A 13,885-nucleotide genomic window follows, 5' to 3' on the forward strand; every position below is an offset into this window, starting at 1 on the left:
GACACTGAAGCTTGAGATGAAAGAAGAAGGTTCACATCAAACTGTATCTCTGTGAGAATATAAAAGAACCTAAAGTAACGAATATCTGTTTCCTTCTCTTTCCCGTCATCACCAGACCCACATGGATTCTATGAGTATAACCACCGGGATGTGGGCTGTGGTGCTTTTCTTTCCTGTGGTCATCACCACCGCACTCTGTCTGGGCTGCAGGAAACGGACACTCAGTAAGTCTGACATATTATATGCATAATCACTTAGAAGTGGGTTACTCTGTCCCATGTGAGGAACCTCAAGGTTTTACTGTATCAGGGGAAACATAATACAGCCTAAAGGCTACATATTGATACCATTTAAAGATCCCGATGTTCCTAGACTTCCAAGAAGAACAAGCTTCTTATAAATGATACCATGACAAAAGGGTCAATCAGAAGAAGACAGGGTTCAGGTGACAACCACTCAGGGGGTTATGCAGAAGCAGAGAGGGGTCAGTCAGTAGTGGAGAGTAAATCACATGTCTATTCAAACCAGGGTCTCAGGACAGTTTCCAGGGCTGTAGGTGGGAGAGTGCCTCACCAATGCTCATTGTTACTCCAGTTCTCTTGCTAAATGTCCCTCTCTCTCCTGCAGCGCGTATTCCCCAGAACGTGGCTAACTATGAATCCAAGTGAGTCTGACTCTCTCTTTTTGGTTTTTACCCACTTTGCTTTGTTGAATGCCTCATTTATCCCATTTTGATCCATGTGTACCTACTCATCCCAATGCCCTTCATCACCCCTGTGCTAATGGGGACAACTGAACAACATAATAACAGAACATTAATGCCCATTCTCAAAGTCCGTTACCATTTCTGTTTACCTTTTTATTGAATCCTACATTCTCACTGCTGTCATTGGGTTAGTGCAAGAAAAATGGCATTCTCTGGGAAAATAATATGAAAACTGTTAACATATGTTTCCTCTATTACAGGAACTATTTCACCCATCCTTCTACGTCAAGCTTTATGGTGCTGGGACCTAACTGTAAGTAAATTCACTTTATGCTCACCCTTTTACTCTCTAATGTTGCTCTGGTTCCATTTATAAAGCCCACCAGGTGGTAGGGAACTCAAACATTAGTCTTGGTTTGAGGGGGTGTCAGGTGAAGTAAGAATTACTGAGGGCACTATCAACAGAAAGGGGCAACGGGGATATAAACAGAGGAGAATATGGGGAGACATTAAAAACATCTAGACTCATGAGGTTAACAACTTTGCACTTAAGGAAAACTAGATGGTACTCTAAATGGTATTATGATATCAAACTTGGCTGACCCTTCAAAAGCATTAACAGTGACTCCCCTGAATAATAAACCTGAGGAGGGACTTTCCCTAAATACAAGGCTGACCAGTTACATCATGGGATCAAAAATAATAATGTATGGTATCATTGAAGGAGGTGACAATATAATTACGGTCTACTAAGGGGTTTTTAGGTGGAAACAATGGGGTGACAGTAAGAGGTAATACTTTCATCAGTCAGTGAAGCTGGTATCTAGTGGCCCAGATAAGAAAGACCTTCTTGGATTATCATTATTCCCTTGGAATAAACACATATGCTAGGGAACTAGAAGGGCAAAAGGATGTGTTGTATAATTGTATGCCAGTCATAATTCATGAGGGTCATGTTCTCTTGATAATATTGTGTCCTCTTTGTTTACGGGACAGATATGCAGCGGACATTACCCTCCCCAACAGTGGTGTCCCCTCCATGCCATTCTCTGATGGTGTAAGTATGGAAATATCTGCTTTTCTTAGGAGGTCTTATCCTACAGACTCCCAGAAAGCCTCATCTCTGGGCTAAAAGTGGAAACTAGACTCCAGCACTGACAGGTTCATAATGGCAGCCAAGGGATAGACAACCCAAGTAATTCCCAAGCATCTTGCTTTGCTTAATCAGCTACGAATAGGATGTATTCTGTAGATCAGCCATTGGAGGACCCAAAATGACTTTCCCAAAATTATTCCTTTTATCTATGAACACTCTATGTGTCTCATCCAGATAAACATAAGGCAGCTGGGTCACAAGCAACCTAGTTCCAGATCTGGGTCATGGTTTAGTGAGGTTTTGGCACCTGTAACAAACTCTGCTTAGTTTGTCTTCATCCCTGGGAATGTTTATCGGATGAGCTTATGTTGTCCTTCAACAGAATAACTCTTCTAATTACCTAATGATATGTTATGTGTTGCATGGCCTCTCTTTACTGATGGTACTCCTTGAGGGAAGGGATAAGTAATCCCTAGCAAACATTTATACCCATGATATTCTGGTTTCATTAGTCCAACATAACAAGATCCTTAAGAGCATGTAAATCAGTGGATAGCTTGGTATAAATTGACCAGCAGGCCACATGGCTGGAGTTGTGAAGATCCTCTTCTTGCCTCATTGATATAATAAATCAAGTAATGGGGACAGTGATGGCACACAAACTCCCTATCCCTCTTTCCATATTGCCAGGAATGATGTTTATTATATATGTTTATAATATATATATATATATATATATCTGTCAATCTATGATTGACAGTGGTTGGGATACTCATAAGGACATGTACCCCTAGATCCTACCATGTTCATCTGCCATGAGTGAGTGGACTGAAGGGGACATATGGTATAATTATATCCATTATATCCAGCACCCCCCAGTCATTCCACTCCCCACTGGCTGCTGGGGGAGAGCCAGCACCCTTCCCTTATTGTAGTTCATTCTTAAATGAAAGATGAAATTGTTGAGGGAAAATGCTGGATGGGGGCACTTGGGTCAGTAGTTTCTTTACTTCTTTTCCCTTTAATCTGTGTACATGGTTTGACTCTTCTCTTTCCCCTGCAGGTCTCCTGTCCTTGCTGAAAGTCGTAGAAGCTCTGTGGGGAGGGTCACTCAGCAGGACAATGGTGAGCGTTGTACAGTAAATAGAACCATGCAGTAAAGTGGGACAGGTTCTCTAATGAAAAGGTGGAAGGCCTACCTGTAGCTTAAGAAGAATGTATAATAACCCTGGTCAGGCACAGGTTCCATAATGAGCATTATAGGACTAATGTATAGACTGACACAGAACGTATGGAAGGAAGCAAGAGATAACCTTGGTTTCCTTGCCTGTATATTTATTGTGGATTAATTTGATATTTCTTGTGGATAAATTTGATCAATCCATGGAATCTCACACAGTTTTGTTTTCCAGAGAGTGCGCCTGACTATGAAAACAACCCTTCATCATCATCATGTGAGTACAATGGGCACAGACAACTCTACCCACAACCTGTTCCATTGACCCCATACCCTCTCGCCTCCTCTATCCAATCTCTGATACACTCTCTCCTGCACTTACCCACCTATTTATCCTTTCACTCTCTACTGGTACTTTTCCATCTTTAGAGAAACAAGCACTAATCACTCCTATCCTCAAAAAACTTTCCCTTGATCCCAGCTCTCCCGCTAACTATCGTTCGGTTTGCCTTCTTCCATTCACATCCAAATCACTAGAAAGGCTTGTTTACAAATGCCTGATCCAGCATCTCACTCACAACTCCCTTCTCGACCCCCTGCAATCTGGTTTCTGCCCATCACACTCAACTGAAACTGCACTCACCAAAGTAACCAATGATCTTCTACTGTCAAAGTCTAAAGGTCACTCTCTGCAGCCTTTGACACAGTTGACCACACACTCCTCCTAGACATTCTACACTCATCTGGCATTCAGGACACTGCTCTTTCATGGTTTACATCTTATCTGTTCCTTCTCTAACTCTACTTCTACTACATTCTCTCTCTCTGTTGGAGTTCCTCAAGGCTCTGTTCTAGGCCCCCTGCTGTTCTCGGTTATTAAAGGATAAGATACTGGACTTTATAGCAAATCATAATACTATGAGTTTGTGCCAGCATGGTTTTATGTAATAGATTTTGCCAGACTAACTTATTTTCTTTTTATGAGAAGGTGAGCAGGGACCTTGACTCTGGGATGGGAGTGGATGTGATTTACTTAGACTTTGCTAAAGCATTTGATACAGTGCCACACAGGAGGTTACTGGTTAAATGAAGGAATGTTGGCCTGGAACATAGTATTTGTACCTGGATAGAGAACTGGCTAAAAGATAGACTACAAAGAGTGGTGGTAAATGGAACATTTTCTAATTGGACCAGTGTTGTTAGTGGAGTACCGCAGGGCTCTGTACTAGGTCCCTTGCTTTTCAACTTGTTTATTAATGACCTGGAGGTGGCCATTGAAAGTACTGTTTCTATTTTTGCAGATGAGACTAAATTGTGCAGAACTATAGGTTCCATGCAGGATGCTGCCACTTTGCACAGTGATTTGTCTAAACTGGAAAACTGGGCAGCAAACTGGAAAATGAGGTTCAATGTTGATAAATGCAAGTTATGCACTTTGGCAAAAATAATATAAATGCAAGTTATACACTAAATGGCAGTGTGTTGGGAGTTTCCTTAAATGAGAAGGATCTTGGGGTCTTTGTAGATATCAAGTTGTCTAATTCTGGGCAGTGTCATTCTGTGGCTACTAAAGCAAATAAAGTTCTTGTATAAAAAAGGGCATTAACTCAAGGGATGAAACATAATTGTGTCTCTTTATAGGTCCCTGGTGAGGCCTCATCTGGAGTATGGGGGCAGTTTTGGACTCCAGTCCTTAAGAGGGATATAAATGAGCTGGAGAGAGTGCAGAGACTAAGTGCAACTAAATTGGTTAGAGGGAGGGAAGAGTTAAATTATGAGGGGAGACTGACAAGGTTGGGGTTGTTTTCTCTGGAAAAAAGGCGCTTGTGAGGGGACATGATTAGACTTTACAAGTACATTAGAGGACATTATAGACAAATAGCAGGGGACCATTTTACCCATAAAGAGAATCACGTACCAGAGGCCTCCCCTTCAGACTAGAGGAAAAGAAGTTTCATTTAAAGGAACAGAGTAGGGGGTTCATCACAGTGAGGACAGTGAGGTTGGGGAATGCACTGCCGGGTGATGATTCAGTTAATGACTATAAGAGGGACTTGGATGATTTCTTGGACAGACATAATACAAAGGCTATTGTGATACTAAACTCTATAGTTAGTATAGATATGGGGATATATCATTTATGTGACAGTAGGGAGGGGTGTGTGTATGGGGCTGGGTTTCATTTGGAGGGGTTGGAATTGATGGACTTTGTCTTTTTTCAAGCCGATTTAACTATGTAACTATGTAACTTCACTAGGAAAACTCATCCAGTCATTTGGACTTCAGTATCACCTTTATGCTGATGACACCCAACTCTACTTGTCTACTCCCGATCTTTCTAATTCTGTCCTTTCCCAAGTCACAGACTGTCTCTCTGCTGTCTCCTCCTGGATGTCTCAGCGCCACCTGAAACTGAACCTCTCAAAAACAGAACTCATTATATTTCCTCCAAGATCTTCCCCTGTCCCTCAGATATCACTCACCGTAAACAACACCACCTTTCATTCCACCACACAGGCTGCCTAGGAGTTATCTTAGACTCACATCTGTCTTATTCACCACACATTCAAACACTTGCAAAATCTTGCCGTATTCAACTGCGCAACATTGCTCGAATACGACCCTATCTCAGTTCAGAATCAACTAAAACACTGATTCAGTCTCTCATCATCTCCCGCCTTGATTACTGCAACTTACTCCTCACAGGTATTCCAACAAGTCACCTTTCACAACTCCAATCTGTTCTAAACGCGGCCGCTAGACTCATTCATCTATCTCACCGCTCAACATCAGCTGCTCCCATATGTATGTCCCTTCACTGGCTCCCAATCTCTTCTAGAATCAAATTCAAATTACTTACACTCACTTTCAAGGCCCTTAATAATGAAGCCCCTCCCTATATTTCATCTCTGATCTTCAAATACTCTCCTTCACGAAACCTTCTCTCTGCTTCTGATCTTCTCCTCACTTCTCCTCTCAGCACTTCTGCCCATTCTCACCTACAAGACTTCTCTCAGGCTTCTGCTTTTCTCTGGAACTCTCTGCCACAAGCTGTCAGACTTTCTCCTTCTTTCCAAACTTTCATGCGCTCCTTAAAGACCCTTAAAGAGTAGCACTTATTGTGGAAAATGGGCACAGTTTTTACTGTCTGGTCATTTCTGAGTGCAAGGGAGCACGGTTTGGTTGGAATGAGGGCACATTTCTACTGTTTAATATTGTGATGATGGCCTCTCTCATTTTACTAGACTCAGAAACTAAACCCACCTCTCAGTCAGCAGATGGCAATGTATCTCAGATACTTTATGTATGAGGGGTATGATATGTTGGCACTATTTAAATAATAATATAGACAGATATGATTAGCAGCTGAGCATGGATTGAGGTGGGTGCCTGATCTTTCTTGGAATCATATCTTCTGGATAAGCTTCTGGATGCCGCTGATTTTTTCTTTCTTGTGCATTTTTCCCACATTGTTTTAATTGTGGTTCTATGAGTCTCTCGGAAGTAATTCAAACACACCAGCTACGTATATACAAAGGTTTATTACATACATAGTATGAAGAAGATATACATTACCGTGTGAGCACAGTATGCAAGCCCCCCTCTCTGCCTGTACGACTGGGAGATCCCTAAACAGTCCGCAGATCGAGGCTCAAACGGTTCACGGAAGGTCCTGCGCCGGCACGTGTAAACCCCACAAGCGAATCTCAACTGAACGAATGGACACCCCCAGTTTATATAGGCTTAGCAAACAATGAGCTCATATAGTAACTTAGTAAGAAGCTACAATGATTTGGTTAATAACAGATCTTGCTTCCCATGCGCTCATAGCTACAATAAAGGAAAGTCTGATAAAGGCTGCAGAAATCATAAACATAATACATATGAGAATAATGAACAAGTATTAGGTCATCGAGTTTACACTGTATTGGGCTCAACATACGACATTGGGTTCAACAGTAGAACAGTTCTTTATCAAAGTATTGCAATGAGCTATTGGGTTTAATCAGAGTATTACCATGAGCCATTATTGAAAAAACTCCTGAACTGAACATGAATTTTGTTGATTTATTACTAATTGTCCTAATTCTGTCCTTCTTCTCCAGGCAACGTTGATGATGAGGAAAACCACTCCCTTGGTTACATGTATGTATCACAGAATCACCAGATCCAAACTGATACCCAGTCCTTTATCTTATCCCACCGGATACTGATAATTTCCAGATGTTGCCACTGTCCCACATACCCATAACCCATCCTGACCGATTAGAGTCTCCCTCTACTCCAGACATCCCACCTGTTTAAAGAGACCTCTCTGCAACACCCTGCAAGTCTGCATCCCATAATAACCCCAACTCTTCTCCAGTAACTCTCTGCCCAGTGAGTGGGCATATATGTGTATTTATGGGTCTGGTGATACCAAGAGATTAATGTAATGTTGTATCTGTACAGCCAGGTGCTCCCAGATGATAATGTGCCAAGTGCTGAGCAGCCGGTGATTATGTCCTACTCCCGGGATGACGAGGATAGCATCTCCTCTGGTTCGTATACTGACCCGTGTTCCTAATTGGGTTCCGTGCCATTCGTGTCATGTGATTAGTTTTGGGAGGGGTATAAAATTATATTATTCTGTCTTTCTACAGCCACTTATGAACAGTATGTAAATGAGGGAAATCAACCAGTTTCACAAGGTACAGGACTGCTTTCTAGAGTGGTATAAGGGATATAGGGCTACCAATATAGTTGGGTGGAGTATTTTGAGAGCAATACCATGAGACACTTGTAAGTAACACTGGTCTCTTTGGGTCACCAGGGGACAGCATGGAATACGTCAACTTGGTCGAGGAGACTTGCAAACATTGTGGTGAGTTTGGTCTTTAATGCGGCACCTTAATTAAAGGCAAACTAAATTTATCATGCGTCCCCCATCCTTACTAAGTTATTATGTAAAACTGTTACTGACAGCTCAGTGATTGGAGGAGATCCTCACCTATCAGGGAGCTGCTAGTAACTATAACCAAGACCTAAACGTTCCTGTTAATCTGCAGGCACCAGTGGACAGAATGTCAAAGAAGGGAACGCACGAGACTCACAAGGTATGGGGAATATTCCTTTAATATTTCCTTTCTTATTGCCTTAGAGTCAGAGCACAGGTGATATGCCATTGGGTAGAGTCAAGATATTGGGGGGACTGTATCTAAAAATGATGTTAATAAAATGTGCAGTTGTGAGAGATGAAACAATAGAGTATTAGCCCTTTATTGTGGAGAGTTGGTCGGTGGTGGCATTGGACAATTTCCATTTGTTTTATTGTGGTGATCAAATGCCTAGGGGTGCTGGGAGTTGTAATTGAAGAAGAGATGGAGGCTGGCAGGGGGTTCAGGCGGTCTACAGTTAACTGGGTTAATAAATAATTCAGGTGCTGCTCCCCCCCCCCAGGTGAGAGTCTGGAATATGTGAATCTGATGGAGGAGGTGGTGGCTGTGGACAAACATTCCGGTGAGTAGGGATGTAGCGAACCGCCGCCGATGTGTTCGCGAACGCCGTTCGCGAACACCGGCAAAATTTGCGAACTGTTCGCGAACTGTTCGCGAACTTCGATCATCCGAAAATCGTTCGATTCGAACGATCGAAGGATTTTAATCGTTCGATCGAACGATTTTCGTTCGAATCGAACGAAAATCGTTCGATTTTAGCGATCGAATGGTCGAATGGGCGACCGATTTTGACGCGAACGCCTATTGGCGAACGTCGCGCGACGTTCGCGAACTTGCGGCGGACGCGAACAGTCGAAGTTCGCGCGAACTAGTTCGCCGGCGAACAGTTCGCTACATCCCTACCGGTGAGTTCCCTTTTATGCATATGTTCATATTTATATATATATTTATATAACACCTTTTATTGTAGCCCAACATAGCCAGGTGATCTGCAGTGTGAGTTTTGGGGTTCTGAACCCTCATTTCCTGCCTTTCTTGTTCTGTCCCCTAAGACTACATTGTCCAGAATGGAGACCTTTTCCTTTAATTGAACTGGAGAATATTATGCAAACGCATCCCAATCAGGAACCCAGGAGGATGGGCTTGCCTAATCAATCAGCTCCTCGGGGGTGTGGCACCATTTGCTTTCTTAGAATACTCTGTGCCAAACTGTTACCATTTTCATGTATACGCCACAGTGAAGCACCGAAATGTGCCAGATCCAGAGAGTCAATGATGAAACAATCCACAGGCATTTTGCACCTCCAAAGTGTGATTGGCAACAGGCACTCTATAGAGACCAGCAAGAGGGTCGACTTTCTTTTAACTGCCCCACCCACTTCTACACTTACCCCATGAATAACTGATAGACTAGAGCCGGTTACCTACAATAATAACAGACACTCTCCATATTGCTGCTCTGCCCAAATCATGCCCTGACACATTGCTCACCCCATGCTGTTTGCTCCTCATGCAGATAATGAAGAGGAGATGCCAGACTATGAGAACATAGAGAACAGCTGCAAAGGTGAGAGACATGTCCCCCTGTGACATTCCTGGGGTCCAGTTCTAACCAAGCTGGGAAGTCTATTATATATGTGGGCAGCCCTATTTGTTTTCCTCACTTCCAAATCAACAACATTTGTCTTCTTAAAACTGAATTTGCTTTCTGGTATTAAAACACAGTGTTGCCCTCTAATGGTCCTTCTCTGTCCACCTCTTTCCCACCAAATGCTGTAGGTTAGGATGTGAGTGTCAATCTGCCAGGGAGTGGATTGGGTTTTCCCACCAGATTTTCAGCCAACGACATATTTTCAGCCTGAGATAGATCACTGGGGATACCCCATGCTATGTCCCCAATACCTTCCTTCACTGGGTATGTCAGTGCCTTCAGCATCGATACACTGGCGTCAGACTTTCCCATTCAGTTTGTAGCTGAACCAACCCATTGGACTTGCTGAACACTTTGCAGTTCTCATCCGTCCAACCTATGGATCTCATTCATTGCTTCCAGCAAAGGTCACTGCCAGTCAAGGTAATGAACATGGGTTTCCTTTGACACAATATCCCTGATAACAATGTTAACAAGGGCCTAAGGCCTAAGACTGGTCCCCACAGACATTCCAAGGACAATGTGGAGTCCATCACTTGAAGCTGTAGTCAAGATACTGTCTTGGACAAAGTTGTCCTCCTCCATTTGAGCAGAACTAGTGGCCTTCAGAGAAGAACAATGATGGGATTTCCTTCTTATCTCCAATTTATTGGAACTTTTCAACATTCCTTAAAAATGTGTTTCTTTTTTATTTATTCCATTTGCATCTGTCCATGTCTTCTTCTGTTTGAGCATTGGCCTGACAAGCTCCTGAGATGTACCCAGCTTGAAGGACTTTAGAGACATTTTAGAGTTTAGATCTGTTAAGTGACCTTTTTTTAATTAAGGCATACTTTCTTTTATCTGAGATATTTTCTTGTTTTGTGTTTTTTGCCCATAGAGGGGCTGGATTTAGTTAATTTGCTTAGTAATAATTAAGGAAATGCACAATTTAGATGCCTGATAATGCAATGAAAATAAATGTTTTTGGTCACTTGTCTTTATAACGAGTGTTGCACATATATGAAATGGTCTACTTGTTTTTGTGATTTTATGGTAAGGGATTATTTAAACGAACACAATGCAATAGATTGTATCACTCTTTGTCTTAAATCCTACACAACACAAATGTTATTGGACTAGACTTGTTCCTACTCCATGGCTAATCCAGGACCCATATTGGATCTTCTCAGATGGTTACCATGTGAACCTACTGACTGCAGGAAATCACCCAAGGTGGAGAGTGAGAGAATGATGGGTAATGGACAGGGTCAACTAAGGAAGCCAAATACATGGGTTATATAATTATCTCTAGTTCCAACTCTCATCAGCCAATAAGATTTTAGTTTTCATTAATCCAACTGTTCTAGCTCAGTATTAGCTAACTGCTGATTGGTTGCTATGTGTTACAGGGTGGGACAATCACAGCATTTGAATTATGTATAACCCTATAATTCTCCCATTGTTACAGACAACCTTGCAATTAAAAGGCCACAGAGCTTGCAATCATGCTATTCACAGTAGAGATCCAGGAATTAGGAGCAAGGGCCGCTGCTCTATATCTTTGGAGACCCCATTGCTGGTGCTAAACCAAGGGATTTACTGTTTATTGGACATAGGAAAGTAGAGGGGCAGAAGGACAGTAGGTGTGACCTGGGTTGGACTTCAATAACTCTCTCTCCTTTTCATATATGACAGTGTGAAGGGCTTTACTACAGAATATACCTGGGGCATTGTGGGAATATAACCCTTCTCTTTAAAATAAGGTCTCTCGTTCTCCCCATCAAGGTAAATCACTTATAGGACCTCTTATAGGTGCTATACGTTCTTGCAGGCTGAGCTTGGCCAGAAGCCTCGTAGCAACCAGCAACTGTCAACCACATTGAGCTACAGACCTATTTCTTGGTTTTACTTTCTATCTGACTGTCCTCTTATATTAACTCATTGCTGGCTTCATTAGTCATCATGAATTTAACACTAAAGTTCTTACCAGATCCTCTACACTTTCAAATAACAGAGTTAAAATTGCAAAATATACACAATTTACCAGATTAAAGAGAAAGCAACCCCTCAGAATTTTTTTCCTCTTGACAATCTTTTCTGCAGTTCCTCCACTGGATCAACATATCAAGATAAAATTATAGATCAGACCCACAGGCTATGGAAGAAAAGGACAAATAACAGAACCCAGGGCAATATTGTTAACATTCAGTAAGTCTTACTCACCAAGTATAGGAAGAGATCCAGGTGCACCTCTCTGAAACTTCAGCTATGGGGGTGGATCAAAACTGCTCTTATAAGCTCTTTTGCTCAGGGCCTTCCTCACCTTTTGTACCGGTATTGGTTGTGATGTATGTAACTCCATATGTTCTCTGTATGTAATTCATGTTATTTAGTTGTATAATCACTTTTACTTTACAGCACTGCAAAACATGTTTGCTATATAAATAAATGTTAATAATTAATAATAATAATAATAATAAAACCATGATGTTATGGATCAGGCACTCAAAGATCAACCTTCCAGAAAGGCAAAAAACGATTTAACTCAGTACAATATCAGATATAGCAGGTTACATCAAATTTACATCATATTTATTAGTCGTGCCTAATGGAAATCTAATAGCTAATGTTAGTCCCTGAGGATCCTTATTATGGTTTTCTTTAAAATGCTTGGACACAGTATGGCTCACTACTCCTGCTTTAATATCCCCCTTAATTTATTCGCTCCCTCAACCTCCTGTTTGCTTTCCCTACGTTTTCCCTCTATTCAGCATTGTTATATTCCCCTATACCTTCAGGCCAAGACATCAAGCAAAAGAACTAGACTCACACAATAGGGTCTTTTGATGGAGCAGTAAAGCTGGACATAGTTGGACATAGTTGGACATAGTTGGACATAGTTGAACATAGTTGGACATATTTGAACATAATTGGACATAGTTGAATGTAGTTGGACATAGTTGGAAATAGTTGGACATAGTTGGACACAGTTGAATGTAGTTGGACATAGTTGGACATAGTTGGACATACAGTAGTTGGACATAGTTGAACATAGTTGGACATATTTGAACATAATTGGACATAATTGGACATAGTTGAATGTAGTTGAACATAGTTGGACATAGTTGAACATAGTTGGACATAGTTGAACATAATTGGACATAATTGAACAACTGCTCAAAGGAATACCACCATGTGTAGCTATGAGGAAACCCCATTGCATTATCCCTGTTACCCAACATGCACTTCTCCATTCCAAAGAAACACAGTTAAAACTTATTTATAGCAGCAGAATTAATTCCTCAGCCATTTGCACATGGATGACATTTCCGTTCTGTTGGAAAGTTGAGGTTTGATAAAGAGGCAGAATTATCTGACTTGACCCATTTATTGACGTTAGACAGCCAAGAATAAGATCATTATTTGTCATGAAGGGACAGAGGTTTCTTTGTTTCAGTTCTCATTGACATGTTGAAATAAATGATAAGAAACCAAGAGTAGAGTAACACATGGACACAATAATGGCAAATATAAAGTCACAGAATTCTCAGTCATTACATGAGATATTTTCAACTTGAAAGGGGTGGAGCTGTAATTTTTAGACGTGATTTGATCCATGTGTCATGTCATAATAACATTGGACATATTTTATATAAAGCAATCGACGGGGCAATACAAAGGTGGAAAGACCAGGACCATCAGGACCAGCATTTGAGATTGTGATCTTGTTGTGGAGGGATTGAGGTTACGGTTGGTAAATATATGTGGAGCTTATGGCTGTCAAGCTTTATATTCATAGTTAAAGTAATTCACTGTGGCTAATACAACACTACACAAGGCTGAGACAAGACCAAGTACAACACTACACAAAGCTGAAATGAGACAAAGTGAAACACTACACAAAGCTGAGACAAGACCAAGTGCAACACTACACAAAGCTGAGACAAGACTAAAGTGCAACACTACACAAAGCTGAGACAAGACCAACTACTTAACATCCAAAATGAATGTGGGCAGACTTTGCTCTGATCAGTTGAACCAGTTGTGTTTAATGGCCTATCCACTACATTGACAATACTTTGCACAGGTTCATTTTTTGATGTTCTTTTAAACTGTTTGTGATTCCTTTCATAACAAATAAAAAACAAACAAATACAAAAAGTACTGTAGAAGTGATACAAATATTGGCTAACAATAAAAATAGATTGCAAGCTTTTAGAAAACCAAGGCCCCTTCATCAGGCTCGTCTTACACGGTACCACAATTTTAGTTTTGTGATTCCTTTCAGCAACTGTGTGTGTGACAGTGTGTGTGTGGGTGTTGCACCGTGTATGAG

At 41.4% G+C, this 13,885-nt stretch overlaps 1 protein-coding gene across 6 annotated transcripts; it reads left to right on the forward strand.

Moving 5' to 3' along the window:
- Positions 1-10,568, forward strand: LOC108704206. Of its 6 annotated transcripts, XM_041579152.1 has the most exons (14): positions 1-224; positions 628-664; positions 967-1,019; positions 1,703-1,763; positions 2,866-2,927; positions 3,215-3,256; positions 7,086-7,125; positions 7,432-7,520; positions 7,623-7,670; positions 7,793-7,843; positions 8,028-8,075; positions 8,419-8,478; positions 9,433-9,483; positions 9,696-10,568. In XM_041579152.1, the coding sequence occupies exons 1-14, from the start codon at positions 122-124 to the stop codon at positions 9,698-9,700; spliced, it is 750 nt and encodes a 249-aa protein (XP_041435086.1). In that variant the 5' UTR covers positions 1-121; the 3' UTR covers positions 9,701-10,568. The 6 variants fall into 6 exon arrangements, with proteins under 6 accessions (XP_041435086.1, XP_041435088.1, XP_041435090.1 ...); XM_041579154.1 differs by lacking the exon at positions 8,419-8,478; XM_041579156.1 differs by lacking the exon at positions 9,696-10,568 and having other exon boundaries at positions 8,399-8,478.
- Positions 10,569-13,885: the final 3,317 nt, after the last annotated feature.

The sequence above is a fragment of the Xenopus laevis genome, chromosome 9_10S, assembly GCF_017654675.1.
Source record: "Xenopus laevis strain J_2021 chromosome 9_10S, Xenopus_laevis_v10.1, whole genome shotgun sequence".
NCBI classification, from domain to species: domain Eukaryota; kingdom Metazoa; phylum Chordata; class Amphibia; order Anura; family Pipidae; genus Xenopus; species Xenopus laevis.